At 39.8% G+C, this 23,904-nt stretch overlaps 3 protein-coding genes across 3 annotated transcripts in view; 1 reads left to right on the forward strand and 2 right to left on the reverse strand.

Moving 5' to 3' along the window:
• Nucleotides 1-17,547, forward strand: part of WWC2 (WW and C2 domain containing 2) — a 108,469-nt gene extending 90,922 nt beyond the window's left edge. The window contains exons 17-24 of the mRNA XM_075709068.1: nt 326-490; nt 1,299-1,414; nt 2,435-2,627; nt 4,564-4,728; nt 7,336-7,428; nt 8,535-8,777; nt 14,351-14,478; nt 17,481-17,547. Of these exons, the coding sequence (XP_075565183.1) occupies nt 326-490; nt 1,299-1,414; nt 2,435-2,627; nt 4,564-4,728; nt 7,336-7,428; nt 8,535-8,777; nt 14,351-14,478; nt 17,481-17,547 (1,170 nt within the window). The remainder of the gene's footprint in view (nt 1-325; nt 491-1,298; nt 1,415-2,434; nt 2,628-4,563; nt 4,729-7,335; nt 7,429-8,534; nt 8,778-14,350; nt 14,479-17,480) is intronic.
• Nucleotides 17,548-21,070: 3,523 nt separating this feature from the next.
• On the reverse strand, nt 21,071-21,724 carry LOC104036681 (claudin-22-like). The gene has a single exon (XM_009490363.1). The coding sequence runs from the start codon at nt 21,722-21,724 to the stop codon at nt 21,071-21,073; it is 654 nt and encodes a 217-aa protein (XP_009488638.1).
• A 1,264-nt stretch (nt 21,725-22,988) lies between these two features.
• On the reverse strand, nt 22,989-23,642 carry LOC104036679 (claudin-22). Its single transcript, XM_009490361.1, has one exon. The coding sequence runs from the start codon at nt 23,640-23,642 to the stop codon at nt 22,989-22,991; it is 654 nt and encodes a 217-aa protein (XP_009488636.1).
• Nucleotides 23,643-23,904: the final 262 nt, after the last annotated feature.

Here is a 23,904-nt window from a genome sequence, read left to right on the forward strand (position 1 = left end):
TATTGAATGTTATAGAAAGCAGATGTGTGCATTACAGTGATATAGAGGGGTTTGTGTGTGTGCACGTGGGGAGAAATTCCACAGACTGAAATAAAAGATGGCAGGATGGACAATATGAAGGACCTTTCCATGCACTTCTATTTGTTTGTTTTAACTAGAAGTGGAGGGAAATAGAAAATTGTACAGTTAAAAAGGGAATTAAGATTTGTGTCACATTTGTTCTGCCTATTTTACATTATAAGTACTGTAGAACTTATTTTCAGCTGTCTTGCAGGAAAAAAACCCAAATTTAAACAATTTTCTTCCCCTTTCTTATTTTCTGCAGGCTGGGACTCAGATCAGTCTGGCAGATTTATCATTTTCTGATGAGACTTGTACTCTGTGGTACAACCTGTTGCCTTGCAAGCAAATTCCTGGCAAAAGAAACAAGGAACAAAATGAAGAACCCATGTTTTTGTTAAGCAAGCAGTCATCAGCCTCACTGGACTTGGTGAGCAATGTGTTGGTTATTACTGTAATAGCAAGAAAAAAGCCATAGACTCTAATCGTGCTGTCGCACTGTGGTTACTTGAATATGTGAATTGTCCTTCCCTGAAGGTCCAAGGCCCTGTCGTCTTGCAGGCACCTCTGTCTACAGTGACTTTGTGTGCGAGCAGGTCCTATGTGGGGTTTCAGACTTGTTAGCAAGTGTGGATAGGGCTGATGCTTCTTAGTGGGATACAAAATTGCACTCCAATTTGAAACACTTCAGCGGTGTTTCATTTTTAAAAGAATGTTATTGAAGAACTTCCTTCAGTTTACTATTGACTTTCATATGCACACATTAAAAATTGCTATTTATTATTCAGATGAATTTGCATACTTAAAGCCATTGCACTGAAAATGCTGTTTATGCAAAACACATGCTAATTCTTCTGCTTAAATAAGCTTTTTTGCTTTAATACCTCAAGAGAACTATGTTAAAAATGTAACTTTTAAGAACAACCTTTTTTTACCTAGGGATATTACAAGTATGAGAGGGAAGGAGAGATGAGACATTAAAGGCTGACAGGAGCATATTTGATTGCATTATTGCTTTACAAACAATCTATTTTTGATTGAGATTTACTCTGTATAAAAACAATCAGTTAATGTGCTACACACTGGTAATTCAAACCCCTTATGCTTGTGATCCGAGTCATGTTTTTGCTGGCATCAGGGAGCAGCAGGGTAATGCAGCTCTTGCAAGAGTTGTCATTTTTTTACTAATGTTATGTATCACTCAATTCTGGTTTCATCTTGTCTTTCCTTGTGAGCAGGATGCTGTGTCGGCTCTGCTGGAGAGGACATCTGCTGAGCTGGAAGCGGTAGAACAAGAGCTGGCTGAAGACGACGAGGAGGAGGAACAGGGGCAAAGGTGCTCTGAGGAAGACTGGTAAAGCCACTTTTCCTCCCTCACTGTTCATGCCTGAATGATTCCACTCGTTCCTCTTAGACAAATGAAAGGGCTGTACTTTCAGAGGAGATCATAGAGTGGTTTGGGTTGGGGGGGACCTTTAAAGATTATCTAGTCCAGCCCCCCTGCCGTGGGCAGGGACATCTTTCACTGGATCAGGTTGTTCAAAGCCCCGTCCAACCTGACCTTGAACACTTCCAGGGATGGGGCATCCACAACTTCTCTGGGCAACCTGTTGCAGTGTCTTGCCACCACTGGAATTGGGGTAAAGCCTTGTTCTCTTGTGTGGTCAGTTCATTCACCTTCTTCTAGGTTTACAGTGTCTTGGCTGCTCTATTTAACTCCTACTGTTGATGCTCCTCCATTCCATGTACATCTTCCTGTGAAACTACTTGGGGAGCCTAAGCCACTGGAGGTGTGCTAGAATGCCTCATATCAAATATTAGTTGCATTCACTATAATAAGCAACTAATAGGATTTGAAAGGAGAGCTGCTGTCTGCCAAAGACAGCATGTGTGTGCTTCCATTGCTGGTCTTGTTTTTGAAGAAGTTGCGAGCTTTCCCAAGAAACAGATTTCTTGCTAAATTGCTATGTTGAGTTCTGTTCCTGTGCAATTTCTTAGCTGCAGTGTAGAAATAAATACATGCTGTGTTGCGGGGGAAGGGGAGAATCGCTCATTTGTTTTATTAATTTATTGCAACCAAAGTCCTTCAACATTATCAACATACAGCTATTGAGTGTAGTGCAGTGTTGTTATAATGATCTTGAAGGTGAACTGTAGTAGAGCTTGCTGGGTTTTATTGGAGCATATAATGAAATTTGCCTTCACGTGAACTTAATGGAAGCATTAATGGAAGCACTCTTGTTTTCCCTGTCAGGAAAATGCATACATTATACATGGGTGAAGGCCTAGGCCTTCCTAGGCCCACCTTCTGATGTCTTTCTCTGGTGGGCTTTTTCAGTTTGAGAATAAGCCTGGGCTAATTCTGTTCATACAGGTTAGAAATGCTAGCAGAAGTCTCTGATGAAATTGTGGATGAAGAGGAAGATGGCATTAAGCTGGCAGTAGAAGGCAGCTGTACTGATGACGTGGGGTTACTCACTGATGCACCAGAAGCAAATGAAGACAAGGACAGAGAGAACAGTGATGAGGCCCATGAAAGCCAGCAAGCTGCTGTGATACTAACACTGGTGAATATCTTAAAATACGTGTTCCTACAGTATCTTACTGTGTCTGAAGCTCTATTTCTGAGCAGTTAGTGGAGAAGTCTGCTGTATCTGAGCATTTACAATTTGATGTGGCCTTTGCTGTAGCACCTGTCAGTACATATTCTAACGAAATCATGTGGTTGCTTCTGAACTATGAAGAGCGCATTTAACAGACATGCTAGGCAGAACTTCTAAGTCAAAGACAATTAACTAAAAATGTCTATCTTCACTTTTTTGTTGCACAGGGAGAATATTCAAAATACAAGTGCAGTTTGGTAGCTTCAACTTGTGCATATTTAAAATACTTAAAATATTTAAAATATTTCTGCACATCTGCTTCATTGTTTCCCTTTTTTTTTTTCCTGATTCATCTGATAAACAGCAGGAAAGAGAACAGGGGTCAAGATCTTTAAACCAATGACAGGATTTCCTTATTTCTTCCCTTTATTTTAGGGTGTGAAATACAAAAACTGGCTTAGCAGAGAAGAGGAGGAAACATTAATGAACAAAAATGTCCAAAATGTGTATTAAACTGTGTACTATTGAGGTACCCACACACTGTACATAAAAAAATTCTAATTCCATTTTCTTGTTAACTGTTCACTTTAAATTATATTCCACCTTTCTGAAAGGACTTTTAGTAAATATTTAGTAAACATATCCCTGATGTGGTAGCACATATTCTAGAAATAAAATTCTTAGAACACCTTTCTGCATCTTAATGAAAACACTGTTGCATGCGTTAAACCCACAGGTTCTGTAAAACAGCAAAGGTAAAAGGGCAAGAATGACATCTCGTTCCTTCAAGTTTGTGACAATAAAAAAGTTCAACACCTCAGTGAACTTGCTGGAAACTGTAATTAACTTCCAATTAATGTGGCAAGATGCCAAATGAGCTAAGACCATGGTATTAAAAGGACTGACATTCTGCTGGGTAGCGAGCAAATATAGATCAAAGCCTTAACTCGGCAAGGGGAGACATCAAGGACGATGTCTGAAGGTTAGGCACGCACACAAGTGTTTTGCTAAGCCCGGGCTGGACAGACCTGGACAGCGAGTGAAAGACATAGCAGACTTCATTGTAAAGCCAGCCGCAGTATAGATCTTTGTGTGCCAGATCCTCTCAGGGTTGCAGTTGTGTGATTTAGGTCATTGTATTTATCACTGGCACATTGAAAACCATGAACCTCATTAAATTACCCGAGTTGAGAAAATGCCCCAGTGCACATCAGTAACATCACATGTGCCAGCTGCTGCAGTGCTTGTTCTAGCCAGGCTGCCAAAATGATTGCTGCGTGCAAGCACAAGCTGTGCCACCTACGGGGTTGGTGGCACCCGAGGAGCAATGTAGTAAGCAGCAGGCCCTTCTGAGGGACAGCAGCTAGCAGCGTCTTTTTCCCTGGGTTCACAAGGCTGGTGCAGCTCTGCAGATTGCCGTAAAGCAGCCCCGCTGCTGGGGTCTGGGGGACATACAACAGTATGTCTGGAAGAAGCTGGGCAACGTAACTTTCCCAGCTGCCCCTCTCAGTGTGCACAGGCACCATCCCTAGCATGGCAGAACCTTGCTGTTCTGCAAATGCAGAATAAAATAAATATAAATGTGCAATAATAATGATGTCTGCATCATGGTTGCATCAGACCATCTGCAGGGCAGCAAAGGCCTTTCTGCAAAAGCTTTGGGTTTTCTGAATACGGAGAGTACTTTGAAAGACTCCGCACACACTGGTACGTGTTTGGGGAATTTTGTGTTTCTTTACTTAGCGTAGCTTCTCTGTATGTGCAAGATGCTTTTTGCTGCTGGTCTTTTTCCATCCGCTGCAAGGTAGCGAGAATGCTTGTAAAATCCAAAGGCACAAAAACTAGGTAGTGGCATGTGTCTGGATATAGTAGTTCTTATAATCTAAATTCCTTCTCATAGGTTGATAAAGAGACTAACACTGAGGAGTCGGTTAACGAGAACGCAATAGTCCGACCCAAGGACAGAGCCAGCTGGAGCTCAAGACAGCGTCCTTTTGTCAGGAACAGCATGATAGTGCGCTCGCAAACCTTCTCTCCAGGCGAGCGGAACCAATACATCTGTAGGGTAAGAGGAAAAACACTTGGAATGAAGAGCTATTAACTAAAGAGTCATTTAACTTCTTGGGAATGATGCATTAATGACAGTGAGTCATGTACCAATTTTCTCTGCAAGAGGCAGAGCTTGTGCTTTCTCTAGGTTTTTTCTTTCCCTAGCTGACCTGATGCATGGTAGAACTGACTTTCAGCAGAGTTGCATACTCTTGCAAAACACCTTTACTAGGGCAAAAATACATCCCATTGGAGAGAAGTGACAAGGATTCCTGTGCTGGCTGTCTGCAAAAAGTGTGTTTCAGTGCACATCAGCAACTACAGCTCTCGCACAGCAAAATAATTTGTTAAAACGTGGAATAGAGTTCACTGTAAACTGCCATTGCATTACCATATTTTAATAATGTAACCATTTAAGGGTAACAGTGTGGAAAGAGCTCAGTCATCAGTTTTAAACCTCACTTTGTATCTCAACTGGTTTTAAACCTGGGGAGCCCAAATCCTGCTGTAACTACATCTTTGAAAGGTGTGCGAGTGCTGCCTAGGGGCTGAGTTTTAAACATGGCTTTGGCAACAAAGTTCTCCAGTCTCTCTCAGTCTATGGTAGCATGGAAAAAAAAATTAAATTATCAGCCCTGTTGCTGCTAAACTAACTGTGAAAATCATGTGTTTAAAGATTTAAGTATGGATTACCAGCTCTATAGATTTTAATTACAGACACCCTAGAAAAAAAAGTACTTATGCTTTAATTCTTCTCCAGTTCAGTTAGAGGTGGTTGCCTTAATCGTTTGGGAACACTGAAGTCGATCACATCTCTGTGATTATCATTGGCTTTAAAAAAAAAAAAAAAAATCCATAGTCAGTATCTACATGCTTAAGTAACTATTCCATATACCCTCCAGAATGAAACACAGCCAAGCGTTTTGTAACAATGTTTACATAATTTGGATAGATTATTGGCTGAATTCAGAACCTAGGCTTCATCTTAATTCCTGTACACTGGAAATTAGTTGTATTGGCAAAAAAATGTAGCCTTAGCTTACTGCCTGTGGAGGTCTTTGACGGGAAGTAACACTAGTTGCTCTGATAGTTTAGTTAGTATAAACTCCTGAGGTTTTTTCATCTGGAAAAGTATTGGGCTTTTGTAGCTTTGAACATTGCTACGTACCTGCTGCCAGAAGCCAGAATCTAAAAAACATACCTTGAATAAACCGTTCTCTTTCTCGTTGTGTACAGTATTTCCTGGAAGCAAAGTAGCCTAGGAGAAACCCATGTTCACGCAAATGAATTTTTGCAGCCTCAGAAATACTTGTAGTCCACTGTCAGGGCCCAAGAGTGGGCACTGTAGCAGCATCCGAGTCCACGGAGAGGGCTGAACAGCCCGGGTCTCCCCAGTCCTAGTCCCCAGCGCGCACCACAGGCACATCCAGCCTCGCCTGCTTTGTGGTGCTGTACTGGAGGAAAGCGTCCGTGGGGTACGCTCTGGCTAACTGCCAGCTGCTCTCTTTTCAGAAGAGAAAGCACCTACTCTCATACGATGTTAGAGGAAACACAAAGATTTTTGAGGCCTAAAGGACAGGCCCAAGGTCTGTTGGTGCCTTTGAAAATATCCCTTGAAAAGTGCTTAAAGAACACCAGTGTGCCGGTCCAGGGGTGAGTTCCCAGTAGCGGCTCCATGGTGAAAAGACAGATTTGTCTCTCAAGAGGTGTATTCATATTCCAAGAGGTTGTATTTCTCACCCCCAACTCCCCGTCAATCCTGTGTAAGCATCCTTTAGGGCTCTGGCTTTGGTTATTGAAATGTTAGCAGAATGATTCTTTTTGTCTGTCCTTTTCTGAAGAGGCGAAACAAATATCCTGCAGATAGCTGCTTCTGTTTTCTTTGAAGGTTACCACCATGCATGCTGATGCATCTAACAATCAGTCTGCCCTGATGTATGTGGAACTAATGCTATAATGAAGAAGAAACTACTGCCGAGCTGTGGTGCATTTTTTTGAGAAGCAGGAAGTGCTTCTGAAGCAAGCCATAGGCACACCTATACTTGTTACAAATAGTAATAATAATAATAATAATACGAAAATACCATTTGTTGGACAGGTGCATGTCTACAGTAATTTACCTTCCCTGCAGTAAATTTGTTAAAAGCCTGCCCCAGGTAAACAAAATCCATAGTTTATAATCTGCAGTCATATAAAAACCAGACGGTGATTTGGCAGTACTTAATAACTATGGTTACCTACCTTGCATTCCTAAAGAGTCTACTTACTATTCATTCAATAAGATCAATTATGCCCCATCCCTGGAAACATTCGAGGTCAGGTTGGACGGGGCTCTGAGCAACCTGATCTAGTTGAAGCTGTCCCTGCTCATTGCAGGGGGGATGGACTGGATGACCTTTAAAGGTCCCTTCCAACCCAAACTATTCTATGATTCTATAAATGGTTGTCTTGGTTCAGGAATAGAATTTTAGAGTAGACGCTTATTGTAGTTGAAAAAGTTTTTACTTTATACTAAGAATGACCTACATGTATATCAACATTGAGGTTTTCTGACTGGTTATATCAATACAGATGTATTTGTAGATGAAGATGCTTTATATCTCTGTTATGTGTATTTTGACAGTTGAATCGAAGTGACAGCGACAGCTCAACACTAGCCAAAAAGTCTCTCTTTGTGAGAAATGCCACAGAACGGCGGAGCCTAAGAGTTAAACGGGTATGTGCTATGTTACCTGGACATGGTGTAAAACAGATTGTGGGGAGAGAAGAAATAACAAACGACTTAAACCATATGCTTTATTTCAAGTATTTCAGCAAAAGCAATGCAAGTACCACATGTAGTCCTGTAGTTTCAGGTTGAAATCTTAACACAGTGGTCTCAGTCCTACATCTTCCCCCACCAACAAAGCTTACGTTGTTCTAGTTGTGGCTGAGGCCAGCAGCAAGACACTGGTGCTCAGCATCGTGGCATTTACTGTTGAACTTTAGCTTGTTACTGTCAAAGGGAGCTGGGTTAAAGAACCTAAATATTCCAAAGTGACTCAAGGTGGCTTTCGCTGCACAAAAGTCAATGCCAGCAACATATATCTTGAGCAAATTTTGGTGGAAATTTCAAAGATTCAGCTGTCCCTGTAAAGGGGATTTACTCTTCTCCAGGAGTGTTTGAGTAGCAAAAGGATTGAAGGACGATAGTAAGATTGTATTTCTCTTGCATAGAGTTCATTCTTACGTAAGTTGAGAGAGTTATATTTTAATCTTGATTGTAACTAAAAAAACACTTCTGTGGAAGGGTTGTTACCAGGTAGCAGGATTACATTTGGCATAAGAAAGAAATACCAAATAGTCTGGGGTGGCTTCTCCTGCCCAAGTTATGCGAAAACACACAGCGAAAGGACAGTAAATAATGTGAAATACACTAAAAAAAATGCATGTTTACAGAGTTCATAACATTATGTGTTTGCTTAGGCCTTGAAAAAACAAATGTTTATAAAAATAAATAATGTAGTTGAAATGTGAGGGGAAGCCTATGTAGTGTTGATCTCCTGGCATTGTGTTGTCTTGGGGATCAGAATGGGCTTTTTGTTTTTAACCTGCAAATATATCATCATACACCCGGTTGGAGAAACTTTTCCATTTATTTTTAGCTAGTGACTGAAGAAAAATTCCAGAATAGATGAATTTTTGGACTTGGATCTCATCATAGCAGCTTTCTGCTAAAGAAAAACAAAAAATATTTGAGCTTTTCTGACTGTGTTATGTCAAGCCCCACTCTAGCCTCTCTAGATATCTCATTTTTATTGTTCTGTCTCCCAAATGATTCAGCCTGTTTGCCAACCAATCATGCGAAGAGCTACGCAAGAGTGCCCCATACGTACTTCCCTTGACTTGGAGCTGGACCTCCAGGCATCACGCACAAGACAGAATCGTCTGAATGATGAGCTTCAGGCCTTGCGGGATCTTAAACAAAAGCTTGAGGACATGAAAGGTAGAGGAGAGACAGACCTTCCCCTGTGTGTGCTAGAGGATGAACGATTCCAGAAACTCTTGAAACAAGCTGAAAAACAGGTATGAGCAGCATACAGATATTGTGTGAATGAATATACTTATGCCCCTACCTTTTCTATAAATTTGTGAAAGAACTCGGTCTGTCGTGCCAAAGATTTTTACAGAAGCTCCCATTTGACTAATTGCACCTCTGAATTACTTCGTGTAAACAATATTCTTGATTAGTCAATACTACAGCATGTAAACCTAGAATTTTAAGTGGTATTTTTCTAGTGCCCTCTGTAAATACTTTAGTAATTCAGAAAAGAAACTGTGTTATTTGGAGAAACAGTTGTGGTTGATGTAGTAAAATAGTATTCCCTTAAAAGTTAATTTAAAATTCTCATGTCCCAGCCGTACTTCTACAGACAGGCATACGCTTTTTGTCATTCAGCATCAGTTGATTTGCAGTCTGCACAGAACTTCTAGCCAAAAGGTCTTTGTAACAGGTAGAGAGAGGCAATGACCATTGCTTACAGTGGCAGGGGCATGTGGGAAAGGCAGTACTTCCACTGTGGCTTATTTACTTATGCAGGACATAATTGTTCTAGTTTTGGCAAAGAAAAGCCAATTTCTGTTCTCTATGTGATGGCCTCTAAATGAATACAAGTATATATTCACTTTCTCCAGACTCTGCCATAAGGTAAGATGGGATGCCCTCATGTGGATAAAAGACAAGAAACAGGATAGGAGGAGCAAGCAGCAACAGTAACAAGCTGGAAGTGGAAAATTCTGATGAGATGCAGGAATAAGTTGGATGTTGTGGGGTTTTTGTTTTGTTTTGGGGAGGTCGGGGGTTTCTTTGTTGGCCTTTTTTTTTGTTGTGGGGTTTTTTTGGGTTTTTTTTTTTTAATTGTGAGGGTGATCATACACTGGAACAGGGGCCCAACCTCTGTGGTTGGAGATACTCAGAACCTAACCGGACAAGACCCTGAGTGCCCAGCTCTAGCTTCACCTGCTTGGAGCAGGAGGTTGAAGTAGATGCCCTCTGGAGCCCCCCTCCCACCTATGTCAGTCAATGTACATCAGTTTTCAATGAGGGGAGGTTGCTAGAGCCATCCAGGAGCAATTTGTACTCTTCAGCTATTTATGGTTGATAGAGGTGAGTGTTTTGATGACACCAAGTTCTTCAGAGTTGTAAAAATGGAGCGCAATTTTAACAAGGTGCAGAGGACCTCCTAATACATAAGCAACAGTTGTTTGGTGTTTTTTGTTTTGTTTTAAAAGAAGAGCTGAGTGCCAGTAAATAGCCTTGTGTAGAGGAGGGAGGGAAGGGATGATCCTCATATTTATGTATACAAAGCTGAACTCTGAACAGATGTTAGGAATGAGATACTCCAGATATAAGAAACAAAAATATCAGCAAAAACATCACAGCACTCAGCAGATGTCAAACAGCAAATAAGACAGGAATTATTAAGAAAAGAAGTTGGAACAATACAAATCATTGTTCTGTGATGTAAATACATGTTACGCCTGTAACTTAAAACATTGTTCAGTTCTGGTTCCCCTTCCCAAAGTGGATAATAAAACTACAGAGGGTCGACAAGGATGGTCAAAGGAGGAAACAGCTTCCATGTTAGGAGTGGCTAAGTAGCTACAACTGAAGTCTATAAAATCATGAGTGAGGTGGAGGAGAGCAATTAATCATTGTCTTTTATAATACAGGAAGCAGGGAACTGAAGAGGTAGCAGTTTAAATGCAAGGAAACATAGCACAACATTCAGAAACTGTAAAAATGTTTTCCACAGAACATTGTGAGTGCTGCAAGTTTGCATAGGTTCAAAAAGCAGTTAGATACATTCATGGAAGAAAAATCTATCAGAGGTCATTAATCATAATATTAACTACTTCAAGAAGTCCTTGATCATCTGATAGCTCAGGAAACAAAACTTTTCCCCAATATGTTCACCCAGCTCTATGTTTATGCCCTGTTCTGTCCTCTCTGTCTTCCTGTCTCTCATTCCTTGGCATCTGCTGTAGGCTATAGATAGTGGAGTTCTAAAATGGCTATAAAATACTAGCAGAGTTTAGGCTGAGCATTGACAAGTGTTTTGAAAAACCCTTGGGCAAAATGGGGTAAGACAGCACAACGTTTAAACATCACACAGTGTAACTGTGTGGGTTTTTTACCATACGAATTCATTGTATGAATTTGATCTTTCCAAGTTTTAAACCATAAAAATAGTGGTTTATATAAAACAAGCACAGCTAAATTTATTCAGAAGTTCATAGTTTATATCGAATGCTGGATGCAGGATAGAAATGTTAATTTTTAATTGTTTATTTAATTTAAAACTACTCCCACTCTAAAGCTATTCCCACCAGAATAGAGTACGCCCCTGCAACATTTAATCTTACAGATCCTTTGGATTTGTGCTTTATTTCAGCTGGCTCTTTCAAGGCAGCAGATAAGTTTGTGGTATTTTATATCTCTGCTGTCAGTGATCAACACCATGACACACACTGCGATGAGGAGTAAGGGTAATAATATATCTCCCTGAAATATATGCAGGCTGCAGCACAGCTTTTAAGTCCTTCTTTCCAAGCTAAAAGTCAGAACAATGATCACAGCCACTCCACCTCTTTGAAGAGCGCTCACAAAGTTTCTAGAAATATTTTTACCCTTAAAATCATTGCAGCTTTCCCCTGTGGAGCAAAACAACCCTGAGAATGCTGTACTCTACTGTCAGTGTTTCCTCTTGGGTTAGCAAAACACAGCAGCCGAGAGAACATTGTCATAGATTATTTTTTAGACCCTGCAGGCATTATAATGGCGCAGACTAATGCAGCAGCTGGAAGTGCCAGAGAAATTGAGAGACTCTCGAGTGAAAAATGAAACCGCAGATGTGGAGGATGTTGAAAATCAGTGGCTGCTTGCTAGCTCGCAGTTACTCTGCTTGAAGTCAAATACACAGACTTCCCTCCCCTTTTTACCACACCTTCCTAAGTACAGCAAGTATGTAAAGCCTGCTAATACCTGCAGATCAGAAAACAGTAGGTGATTCTGTGCACCAGAAGCATTTTCTCTTGTTTAGATTGCATTTTTATGAGAAATCGTGCAGTATTTCAGAGTTTGAGTCTTAAATCCTTATACAAGTTTTCAGACACTTAGTGTCCTCTGAAGTACTTCCTCTTTGTGTATGTCCAGAAAAGATTCCCGTGAGTATCTGTAAAGATTTTATTTCTTTTCAGTACATCATCTATGTGGAGGTAATCTGTAATTATGTCATTAATACCACAAATATGTCCTTGTTCAGTGTTTTGGTGTTTAGCACAGTTAACAGTTTTTCTTTATTCACTTTCATTCTTCTATACAAAAAACACTGAAGAACAAGACAGGAATTAGTGTTTCAGCTTTAATTTGGATAGTGTTGTTTCTTTATCTCATGCTTAAGCTAAGCACAGATACAGAGATTCCTATCTGGCACTTATTTTTGGCAGATAAGTGCCAGATTTTTGGCACTTATTGAATGTATGGCCAGGGTATTATTGTGCTTTTGTATAGATGGAGGATTTCACTGTTTTTATAAATCACTCAAGAAACATGATGCAAATATAAACCTGGTCATGTACATACCTTACTCTTACAGACATCGGACTGAAATCAAAGTTTCTCTGAGAGCATCCTGAAAAAATAAAAGGATTTAAAAAAAATGAAAAAGGAGTACGTGGTAGTAGAGAGTATTAAAACAAAGAAGTCATCTATGCTGTTAACCTGAAATGCAGCAGTCACAAGAATCTTGTGTATAGTTTGGGAAAAGATAAAATTAGAAAATTTTGAAATACTCCATGTTTAGTGCTTTGATGATAAATATTAACTAGGCAAGCTGGTTAAACATATGGTCAGTGACATATGTAAAATTAATTAATACACTACCCGTTGTAGATTGCAAATTTATGTTCACTAATAACAAAAACAATATTTATAGGTTAATTTAATTTTAAAATCATTGCTATTTTGGAGTGGGGGACTGAAGAAGTTAACAGCAGTACAAGCTTACTGGATTTTGAGCGAGTTTTTGAAAGGGTGGTGCTCTTTCATGTAGAACACCTTCATCTCAAACACTGGAGTGCATTTCAACAGAGAGAGGGTACCACTATTCTGCTGTGAACAGATTTCTATAAATACCTAGTATGAAACTGATAGCATCAACTAACTTTTTTGAATTAGTCGGTTTTGTTGTTTGAGAGTCTGCTAGGTTGAATTCAGAACTGGAGACGTGAACTCCTAAGTTACAAACTAACTTTGAAGACCACTGTTTCTGGCTTGAGTGTGTGTTTTAATTGAGGTAACAGAACAGCATTTTCAAGTCCGAGTGCCTAGAGTTAAGCATCAAAAATTAACCTCTAAAGAACTTTAAAAATTGTTTAAGAACATGAACTGCCTCTATTAAATTTTGATGGCTGGCAAAATTAAAAATGCAGTAAATAACATTTGTCTGACAGTCCCTGCAGTCTAGAAATGAAGCTAAGCACACACACAAGGTGGCATTGCCCGTGCCAGGCAGCCCACACATGATGGGGGTGATAATGTATGCATTATGGGACTCATCTGCATATGAACGGTGGCTGTTTGTCTAAGAAATCCAGGTTGCTGCCCACCTAAAAAGAGCTGCTCTTCAAATTATTGGGCATTCAGGAACCATTGATAAAGGTTTTTTTAGAAAACAAAACACAACTCTTAATAGCAGTCTGTCCCGAAATGGTGGATGGTACAGCTGCGGTTGTCCTGCTGATGCAGCAGTGCTTGGTAAAGACACATGTAATAGAGCCAGCAGTACTGAGGTACAGAACTGCTGTAACTTACTGGTGGGTATGTAGCTGCTCACCAGTGTTCACGTCAAGGAAGATCCTTGATCTCGTTACCACTGGTGTTCTGTTCACTTGCCTTGGCTTTTACACCGCTGCAATGCAAATGAAAGAAATAAGTCTCGCATGCAAAACAGGTGTTGTGTCATGAATAAAAGCACAAGAGTTCATGAAGATTAACTTTGCTAACAAGGTCAACAAAACTTGAAAGTGTATTTTGAGAGCATGCTTTCTCTAACTTTTTTTTCCTCTGTCATTTTAGATTAGATATAGGCAACTTTCCTGAGAGCTTTCATTAGGAAATAAAAGTATTTTACATCGGAGGAGAATCACTGTCTCACAGTTCTGGAAAGATATTTGCATAGACAACATTTGTTCATACAAATTTAAGTATTGTCTAACTGTAGCCCTAAGAAATATCTCATCAAACTTTATAAAACCTAATAGCCACCTGTGATGCCATGGGATTTGCTCTTTTTGGTTTGGTTGTTTTTTTGGGGTTTGGTGGTTTGGGGTTTGTTTTTTTTTTTTTTTTTAGGAAAAGCTGCATTACCATATTTCATGCCCATGGCTTAGGCTTGTGATGTCAGTCCTTTGTCTTGCTGACCCTTTGTATAAAGATTTTCATAGAATCCTTTAGGTTGGAAAAGACCTTTAAGATTGAGTCCAACTGTAAACCTAACGCTACCAAGTGTTTTGCTTGACACAGAAGAATTTGTCATTTCTTTGAAAGGAGTAGTTGTTCATTATTAGTAAAATATAGTTATTTTTCCCATTTACAGGCTGAACAGTCAAAAGAAGAACAGAAACAAGGTTTAAGTGCTGAGAAACTGATGAGGAAAGCTTCTAAGGATGTATGCCGGTTACGGGAGCAGAGCCAGAAAGTGCCACTGCAGGTGCAGTCATTCAGGTATGGCTTGTTCTGCTTTTCACGCTCTTTTTAATGTAGTGAAGTTACACAAATTATTTCTAAATATAATCAGGCATGCCCTGTAATATTAGTCGAATATGCACACACCTTTGAATTGCAAGAAACGTCATACATTCCTAACATAGCTCAAGGTTTCAAAGGACCGGGCCTCAGTGAGTGGCTCATGTGGCAGGAGTGGCAGTGCGTCAGCCGAGCTACGGTGGTGAGGAAGCAGAGTGAAAAGTTTCAGACCACCGTGTGGCACCTGCTGTGGGCATTGCCATGGCTCACCTCACCCACAGCAGACTGGCAGTGGGCTTTAAGTAATGGGATCTTTTCCGGTGATGGCAGGTGCCTGAAGCAAACCGCCCCTCAAGGAGAGTAGAACAGTATACATCTCATCAGGAAATTGATTAACCACTACTTGTGCCTTGCTCAAGACTTATTATTCAAGAGGGATCTTGAATCCCTCCTCCTTTTTGTTTCCCTCCTCCTTTGGTTGCGGGAACAGCCACCGATTACATGAAGCAATTAATCAAGTGTTCTTGCTTAGCATAAGCCAGAATGAACACTTTCTATCTCAAACCTTAATTCTAACAGGTCTAAATTCCTAAAAGGCTGGACAGTAAGTGGCAGGCTAGCAGCCCAAAGGCCACACTTCTATATAAAAATAAATACAAACCCATTGATTGAAAAATACAGTGCTTACTCTTCCGCATAGAAGCAGTACTGCAAGCTAATTTAATCTGTTTTGTCATTAACACATGCTTTTAAAGTTTGATTTCTGAATTCCTGTATAGGAAATTTAAGTTAGCTGCTAATACATGTGAGGATTTTTTTCCTTTTTTAACCCAGTCTATTGGGAGCAGTTTGAGAAGTCCATAAGCAAACAGGGGCCTGTGAGGCACATGTTGCAAACCACAACTGTAAGCGATGCGGAATCAAAGCAAGAGAGAAAGGAAAGGGGTTCTTCAGCAAAGAAGCATTACAGATGAGCTGTTTGCCTTCAGTATGGAATTCAGAGCATATTCAAACAGTTTTCACTTTCTGTGCAAGTCTTGAGAAAGAGCTTTGGTTGATGCTGGTCGTTTAACAGTCATCCCAAGCCGACTGCTGCGCAATTTCACAGGACATATAATGGTGCTCAAGGCATCATTCACCTGCAATACTGGAACAGGTTGCCCAGAGAGGTAGTGGAGGCCCCATCCCTGGCAACATTCAAGGTCAGGTTGGCTGGGGCTCTGAGCAACCTGATCTGGTTAAAGCTGTCCCTGCTCACTGCAGGGGGGTTGGGCTAGATGACTTCTAAAGGTCCCTTCCAACCCAAAGCATTCTATGATTCTAAGAGGGGTACTGTAAGACTATCTTCTAATCACCACACAATTAGCTGAGGAGTCCAGTTGACAGAGTTGATTTTGCTCTGAGCTACTGTTTCTGACGGGAACTCAAGCTTCACCAGTGGAAAGCATGGTTTAGTCTACTGGACAAATAGTTACCGCCTAAGGCTGAATTGTATTCGCCCTGCTAGTTGGCCTTGTTACAGTGCTGTGGCTGCAAAGACTAATCACACAAAGGCATTTCTGAAGCTCTCAAGAAGAATGACTCTTCTGAGCTTTAATTTTTAAGCCCCCAATACTTATCATCTGCTTTCTAGGCTGCTGGCAGACAAGCTTGTGTAAACTTGTTATGCTTCAGTAATCTCTCAGTTCAGAGGAGACAGAAATGGTAGCAGCACAGGGGAAGCAACTAGGGAATGGCTTGACAATTCTGCTTCCCGGAGTCTTGCCCAGACCCAATTATTTTTTTTCCCCCTCCCTTTTCCTAAGTCAGAATGGGCAATGCCACCTTGTGTGTGCACTGAGCTTCATTTCTAGACTGCAGGGACTGTCAGACAAATGCGATTTACTGCATTTTGAGTTTTGCTAGCCATCAAAATTTAATAGAAGCAGTTCACGTTCTTAAACAATTTTTAAAGTTCTTTAGAGGTTAATTTTTGATGCTTAACTCTAGGCACTCGGACTTGAAAATGCTGTTCTGTTACCTCAATTAAAACACACACACAAGCCAGAAACAGTGGCTTTTTTGTCTTTTTATCCCCCAACTGAAATATCATCATAGGAAATTTAGTGACTAGATCAATATTTCAGTCTGTTGTGGTTTAGCCCCAGCCAGCAACTCAGCACCACGCAGCCGCTCGCTCACTCCCCCTACCCCGATGGGATGGGGGAGAGAATCGGAGGAGTAAGAGTGAGAAACACTCCTGGGTCGAGATAAGAACAGTTTAATAATTGAAATAAAGTAAAATAGTAATGCTAATAGTAACAGTATAATAATGATAATAACAATAATGATACACGAAGCAAGTGATGCACAATGCAATTGCTCACCACCCGCCGACCGATACCCAGACAGTTCCCGAGCAGCGATCGCTGCTCCCTGGCCAACCCCCCCCCAGTTTCTATACTGAGCATGATGTCATATGGTATGGAATAGCCCTTTGGTCAGTTTGGATCAACTATTCTGGCTGTGCCCCCTCCCAGTTTCTTGTGCGCCTGGCAGAGCATGGGAAGCTGAAAAAGTCCTTGACTAGCATAAGCAGTACTTAGCAACAACTAAAAACATCAGCGTGTTATCAACATTCTTCTCCTACTAAATCCAAACCACAGCACTATGCCTGCTGCTAGGAAGAAAATTAACTCTATCCCAGCCGAAACCAGGACATAGTCTCATCATTGGAGTTATTAATGAAATATTGATTTTTTTTTTCTTTTTCAAAATTGGAGCTGCTTTTTACATAAATCTGCCTAAGAAGGGAATTATGTCAGAATGCTCTGGCAACCACATTTGTTGTAAATAAATTCACTGTGTATTTTTCTCACCGTTTATTTTCCAACCCTATATGTTAAAGAACTACACTGTAACATTAACAACTGTACAGCAGATGACATTGGAGTCATGCCATAAATAGTAAAATAATAACTTGTTTTCTTTTCTAATTTCAGGGAGAAGATAGCATACTTCACAAGAGCAAAGATCAGTGTACCAGCCCTTCCAGCTGATGATGTATAATTATGCATTTTCATTGAAGTGTGTTTCCACTTGCTCATCTCTCTTCAGATGAACTTTGTAGTTCCAGTGACCTGCTTTTTAAAGATCTTCTATTTTACATTCGCTATTGATACATTTATTTGTAAAATACAGTGAATTGAATTGTCGTTTGCTTAAAAAAATGGCAAAAAAACCCAACAACCGGAAAACCAAAGTAGATTAATTTTGGTATACTGATGCTGATTTTGTACAGTTTGTATGTATTGCATGTGTTTTATTTTGTAAAGATGGAACAAAGGAACAAAGGCAGTACTAAGCATGTATCCTGTTGAACCGCACTGTGTTGAGAAATATGATGTTCAACAGCAGATTGTTTATCTTTTCACTATTTTCATGTGAGCAGACTGTGAAGATGGCTGTTTTGCCATGCAATATTTTTGTACAAGAGTGTGACTTTTATAGTTTAAAGTTAACCACAAGTGTAAGCTCCTTTCCAAAACATCAAGGCTGCCTCACAACAGCTGCTAATTAGATTCATCACCCACATTGGAATTTTGTTTCTGAAAAGCAATTTCTTCTGTCTTTGTTTTTTATTACTTTGTATGAAGAGCCAGAGTTCAGAGTTTAGTTTTGTGAATGTACAGTACTTTAACCTGCACTAAAAGGTTTCTTGCATCTGCGGGAGAGTGAGAAAGGCAAGGCAGACAAGTAACCCTAAAAACTTAGTATGAGACTACCAAAAGGGGCAGCTGCTTTCTGAACTGGAAGCTGAATCAAATTCATAATACTAACATTGAAATCGGGATAGTTATATCCACTGTACACTTAAAAATCAGAGTTTCTCTGTGTTAATCTTTTGTTCTGGAGGCTGTCTTATTGCCAACTAGGAATACATAAAATGTTTGGTTAGGTTTACAAAGATGAAGATGTTTTCATTAAAGTATTAGTACCAGGAGAAAAATCTGTGGCATACTCACTCAAAGATCAGAAGTCTTGCCGGCAAGGTAAACCCTTTCTGGAAAAGAAACATTCCTGACTAAAAGCCTTCACATATTTCAGTACAATAAATAACATTTTCAGAAATACACAATTGACCCTGTATGCAGTTGAGGGTGCACAGTTTTAATAAACAGATGTGAACAGCACGTTTCAAATTTGTCATATGTGAAGCAGTCTGCTAGGAAGCAGCATCAACTTGGATTCATCCTGTAAGAAGCCCAGAACATTAGCTGTAGGTGTTGAAGCAGCCCTGTCTTGGTAAAGCAGTTGGGGTCTTACCTTCTGTGGGTAAGTGCATGCAAGTAGGTGGACAGTGCAGCTAACAGAATTATTTCATTTTCTACTTTCTACTTAATATGTTGCACTTGGATGCATTTAATTCACTGGCTACCATTTTCTTCCCCAAACAACAAGCCACATATGCGTGGACTTCATCTTTCCAAAAGGCTATAATTACTTGGTGAGAAAACGGAAGCAAATATAACCACAATGTGATAGCAGCTGTCTCAAATTCAAAGTGACAATTCTGTGATGAGAGGTTTGTGTAACACCCAAGGGTTTTATGCACAAATACATCAGTTCACTTCAATGTATAGCCAAACACACTATTTTGGGCAAGATGACTGATTGAACATCCTTTATGAATGCCCGATTTGGTTTTTCTTTCTTGGGTTTGAGATAACACTCATGTTTGAAAGGTCAATTTTTTAAAAAATCTGGAATTATTTAATGTAGAAGTGAAATGAAGGTTGACAGTTTCAACTTCTCCGTTTGATTATATAAGTTGTTTGTAGAATGATGTTTAGAGGTGTACTTTATGATTTTTCTTTTATTTATTTACAGTCTTATTTATGTTCTGTTTAATATAGTTCAGTTCTGGCCATAAAAATATTTGACGTTAAGGATGCTATTGTGAAAAATATTTAGAGCTGTCTAAATTCTTGCCAGATGAGCTGTTTCTCCTCACATGTTGAATAAATTTCAAAAAAAGTATTATTGTCTGATTTGTAAGCATGAGGTGAGGTCAAAATTAAAAGCATTACTGGCTTCAGCTTGCAAAACTCATTTAAAAATGAGCGATTTAAACAATTTGGAAAATGAGCATGAATATGTTTAAGTTGAACAAATTTATAGGCAGCTTCTTAACAATTCTGGGTTTGGAGTTTTGGGGGTTTTTTTTACTAATTCAGATTATTCACATGTGAAACACTCAATAGAATAAGGTAAAATAATACATACAAATAAAACCCCATCAGTTTAAAATTATAAATATTACTCTTGAAGAGGAATTTACTCTGCACAGCAGGGTATAACGAATGTAATCAGTTCTATTTCCAGGTACCAATGTCATTGCAGTTGCATATATCAGAATCTAAGTATTACTGGTACAAGAATATTTAGCCAAATAAGCAAAGTTTAGCAGAAATTGTAATAGAACACAAATCAAATAATTTTAAGTTTTTTTGGTTTTTTTTTTACTATTGCTATGTTTATACTGTATTAAATATCAAATGCTCAGGACTGAACTAAATATTTAATCAGGTTATATTCTGAATGTGTTTCTGTTCTAATTTTGTCTGTAAGAGTATGCAAATACATCACATAGATTAACTTGTCTCTGCACTTTCCATGTGTTTCAGTGATTGGAAAATACATTTTTTAACAAAGCTCTTTTCCAGACCAGTGGCTTATTTAATTCTTTTATTGCTGTTCTGTGTCTTTATATGCTCTTTGCAGAAACAGATGGCTGCTACAGCTTTGTCAATGTAAAATCATTGCAATTTATAGAAAGTTCGCATCAATCACTGACAAGTCTTAGGATAAGTTATATAGAAAGTGATTCATATACTTGAAGTTAGTTCTTTACATTCATTAAGTAAAAACCTGCAATAGCAGTGAACATGGTCAACTCCGCACTGGACAACATCTCATTATTATTCAGCAATACTGGCTTTCCTTGGAGAGAGATTGTGCAGGGATACATTCAGTCATACATGCACACGCGATGGAGAATCTCATATTACATGACATTATGCCTGAGAACATTTAGTTTGTGCTAGTGTAAATGATAATAAGGTCCAGGGAACTTCATTCAAGGTTGTACTGTATTAGGTTTTTGTAATGCGTGTTGAACTGGCAGTACAAACTGTTGCAGGACTTAAGCTAATATTATTTTTGTAAAAAAGACATTGTTTAAAGCAGCCCAGTAGGAGTTCTGCCATTTAAAAGAGGTCAACTCTCCATGCATGCCTAGAGGTTCAAAATTTTAAACTCACTTATCCTAAAAAAAAGAAAACCCAAACAACAAAGCTACAAAACCAAACTCTGCAATTGATCAGATTTTGGAGAAATATGGTGGTGACTTAAGATCTCCATAGCTCATTAATTAATGTAATTAAAATTAAAGGTAAGTAGTGATTAAAGGAACTATTTAGTAAGAAACAATTCCTCCCCCCAATCTTGTAAACAGTAACCTGTCTGTTCAGCAGGGCTTTCTCACTGTAATGCAAGAGTAAGAAATCTGAAAACCTGGTAGCTACCCTTTTTAAAGTCGTCTATTTCCAGATGTTGATGGATGCATATCTTGCGTATCTGCCATTGCATACTGCTCTGGTAACTGATGGTCAGATGATAAGCAGATTGTGGAGAGGAGTAGAGATCCTCCTAGAATTATAAAAAATCCACCAAACCAACCACTGAACAGTGCATCCCCTATTTCCCATCTGGGCACAATCTCTGGGATGTCTTCATCCCAAAATTCCTGGATTATCGTATGCGCAACCCAAGAAACAGGGACTAAGGCCAGAACTCCAGACATCCACAGGAGTACTCCTCCAAGTAGTAACAGCTGTTTCTTCAGCTTCTGCTCTGTATCCTCCATCTTTAGGCAGTCCAAACCAAGACTAGCGATCACAAGGCTCAGAAGTCCTAGTCCATTTGATGTAGATACTAAAATCCTGGAGATCTTGAATTCTAGAGGCAAAGCTAGGAAAGAATCAAAATCTTTACACTGTGTTCCTCCTACATCTTGGACTATACAGGCTTGCCAGAGTCCCATGGTCCAAAGCTCCAGCACATTTAAGTCTAAGCTGCGATTTTTCCAGTCTGGTAAATAGTTACAGGTACCAGTTAAAATCCATCCTAGTACAGACAACGCAAATGCAACTAACTGTAGCCTGCGTCTGTGCACCGAGTTCATTTTTAGCAGTCAGAAGCGCTAAGCTGCTCACTTTTGCAGACACTGTTCTGCTCAATTCTTTGTCATACTGAACATAAGCAAAAGTTAAAACAATGCTTTATAAAGCACAAAATACTCCTCCCCCTCTGTGTTGCCTGGTTCTGTGTGCAGTGTTTGGGGGATTGAGACATAGTGCAGTAAACCAGTAGCTGAAGGGTGTGGCCACAGCTGGGCTCACCTTTCATTAGTTTTGGGTTTGTTTTTGGTTTGTCTTTTTTTTTTTTTTTTTAAGAAAAGCATATACTTTGCTTTCCATCAATCTGCTAAAGCATTACAGCAGTCCTGCTAGTTTTGGCATCTCACAGTTTGTTTTAAAATTAAGTTTTAACACCACATTAATACACTTCTACTTAGAGCAAATTAAGTTGTCTGCTTTATGGCCAGTTAAGTATCATTTGTTTAAAGTCAGAGGTTACACATTCAGAACAACATGTTGCTCTAAGTGAAGGGAGCTTAAGGAGCCTTTGATAGGATGCATAATGCCTCAGTACCTGTATCAGAAGAAGATAGTGTACATATTTTTTTGAAGCAGCATTTCTCAGCCTGGTTTTGGTGCATAAAGTATGCAGGTGCCAGAAGCACTTAGAATAACTTGTATGGGCAGCTTAATGCGCTAGACTGGGAAAACACAACTTACTGGGTACAAAGCACCCACCCCATAACACCCCATGCACAAAAAGACATCTGCGAGGCTTGCTAGAACTTCAGAAATCTACAGTTTTCTTAGCAGAGCAACTTCCAAGTACACAGAAAAAAAGTTTGATGCAATGTGTGTATTTAGACAGTTGAGGATGTGAAAAACAAGATCTCAAGTTTGTACGTCACTCCATTAGCAAATGGAAAATTGCAACAGGCAGTCAAGCTTTGAGGCTCATTTAATTGGTTATGTATGAAAAGGAAGCATATTTTGGTTACAAGCCAAGCTGTAAGGGAACATGCATATTCATTTTCAGGATTTTACAGTGCAGTTGAGAAAGCAAAAGCACCTTTTCTGCACAGCCTATGAAAACTTCAGCATTCTGTTGGGAAACAAAGTTCTAAACAGTTCTGCAGGTGAGAAAACACACCACCTTCCAATACCAGTTATGGAGAAAACAGACATAAGTTTAGGAAATCAGCTAGGTAACAAAGAGTCCTTTGAATTACTACTGGAACAAGCTTCTGGCTTGCACTAGGGTTTGAAAAAGATAGGGCAGTCTTTCTGCACTACTTCAAACCTTCCATTTTAAGGCCTAGTTTCAGTTTCCAAGTGTTGACACTGATCTTGCTGTTCTGCTACTGCATAATGGACTGAAGATGGATGGACTTCAGTTGAACAGACTGTGCAATTCAGTAGGGATCCTCCTAATATAAGACAAAAACCAGCAAGCCAGCCAACAAATAACGCTTCCCCAAAATCCCACCTGGGAACAATATCTGGTATATTCTCATCCCAAAATTCCTGGACTGTGGAATGGGCAACCCAAGAAACCGGGACAATAGCTGTAATCCCCGATATCCAGAAGAGCATTCCTCCAAAGAGCAACAGCCGTTTCTTTTGTTCCTGTTGTCTTTCACCAATTTTCAAACAGTCCAACCCAAAGCCCGAGAGCAAGAGGCCCAAAAGCCCCGATCCATTGGAAAAAACCATCAAAATCCTAGAAATCCTGAGCTCTGGAGGCAAAGCTAGGAACGAATCGAAGTCCTTGCACTGCATTCCCCCTTCTTCCTGGACAACACAAGCTTGCCAGAGTCCCATGGTCCAGATCTCCAGTTCATTCAGTTCCAAGTTAAGATTTTTCCACTGGGGTAAATAGGTGGTGAGGCAGGACAGGACCCATCCCAACAGAGAGAACACAATGCCACTGCATTGCATCATTGGTCGATAGACCAAGGCCATTGTAAGAGCACAGTCCCAACAGCCTGAGGAGGAAGGTCTCCCTGGCAGTTCTGTAACAACTGCTACCTTGAGTGATGGTGGAAGCTATGATGATTTTAGTCCTCTGCTGCCCCGAATATAAGCCCTTGCTATTAACCCTTTGTAGGCTCTGAAACACTTTTCTGTTCTTCACGAATATAAAGTTTCACATAAAGGACGAAGGACTTCACTAAACCACGAGTTAGGCTTTCCGATAAGGATTTGATCTGTTACCTTCCAATTT

The sequence above is a fragment of the Pelecanus crispus genome, chromosome 4 (assembly GCF_030463565.1).
Source record: "Pelecanus crispus isolate bPelCri1 chromosome 4, bPelCri1.pri, whole genome shotgun sequence".
Classification (NCBI taxonomy): Eukaryota; Metazoa; Chordata; class Aves; order Pelecaniformes; family Pelecanidae; genus Pelecanus; species Pelecanus crispus.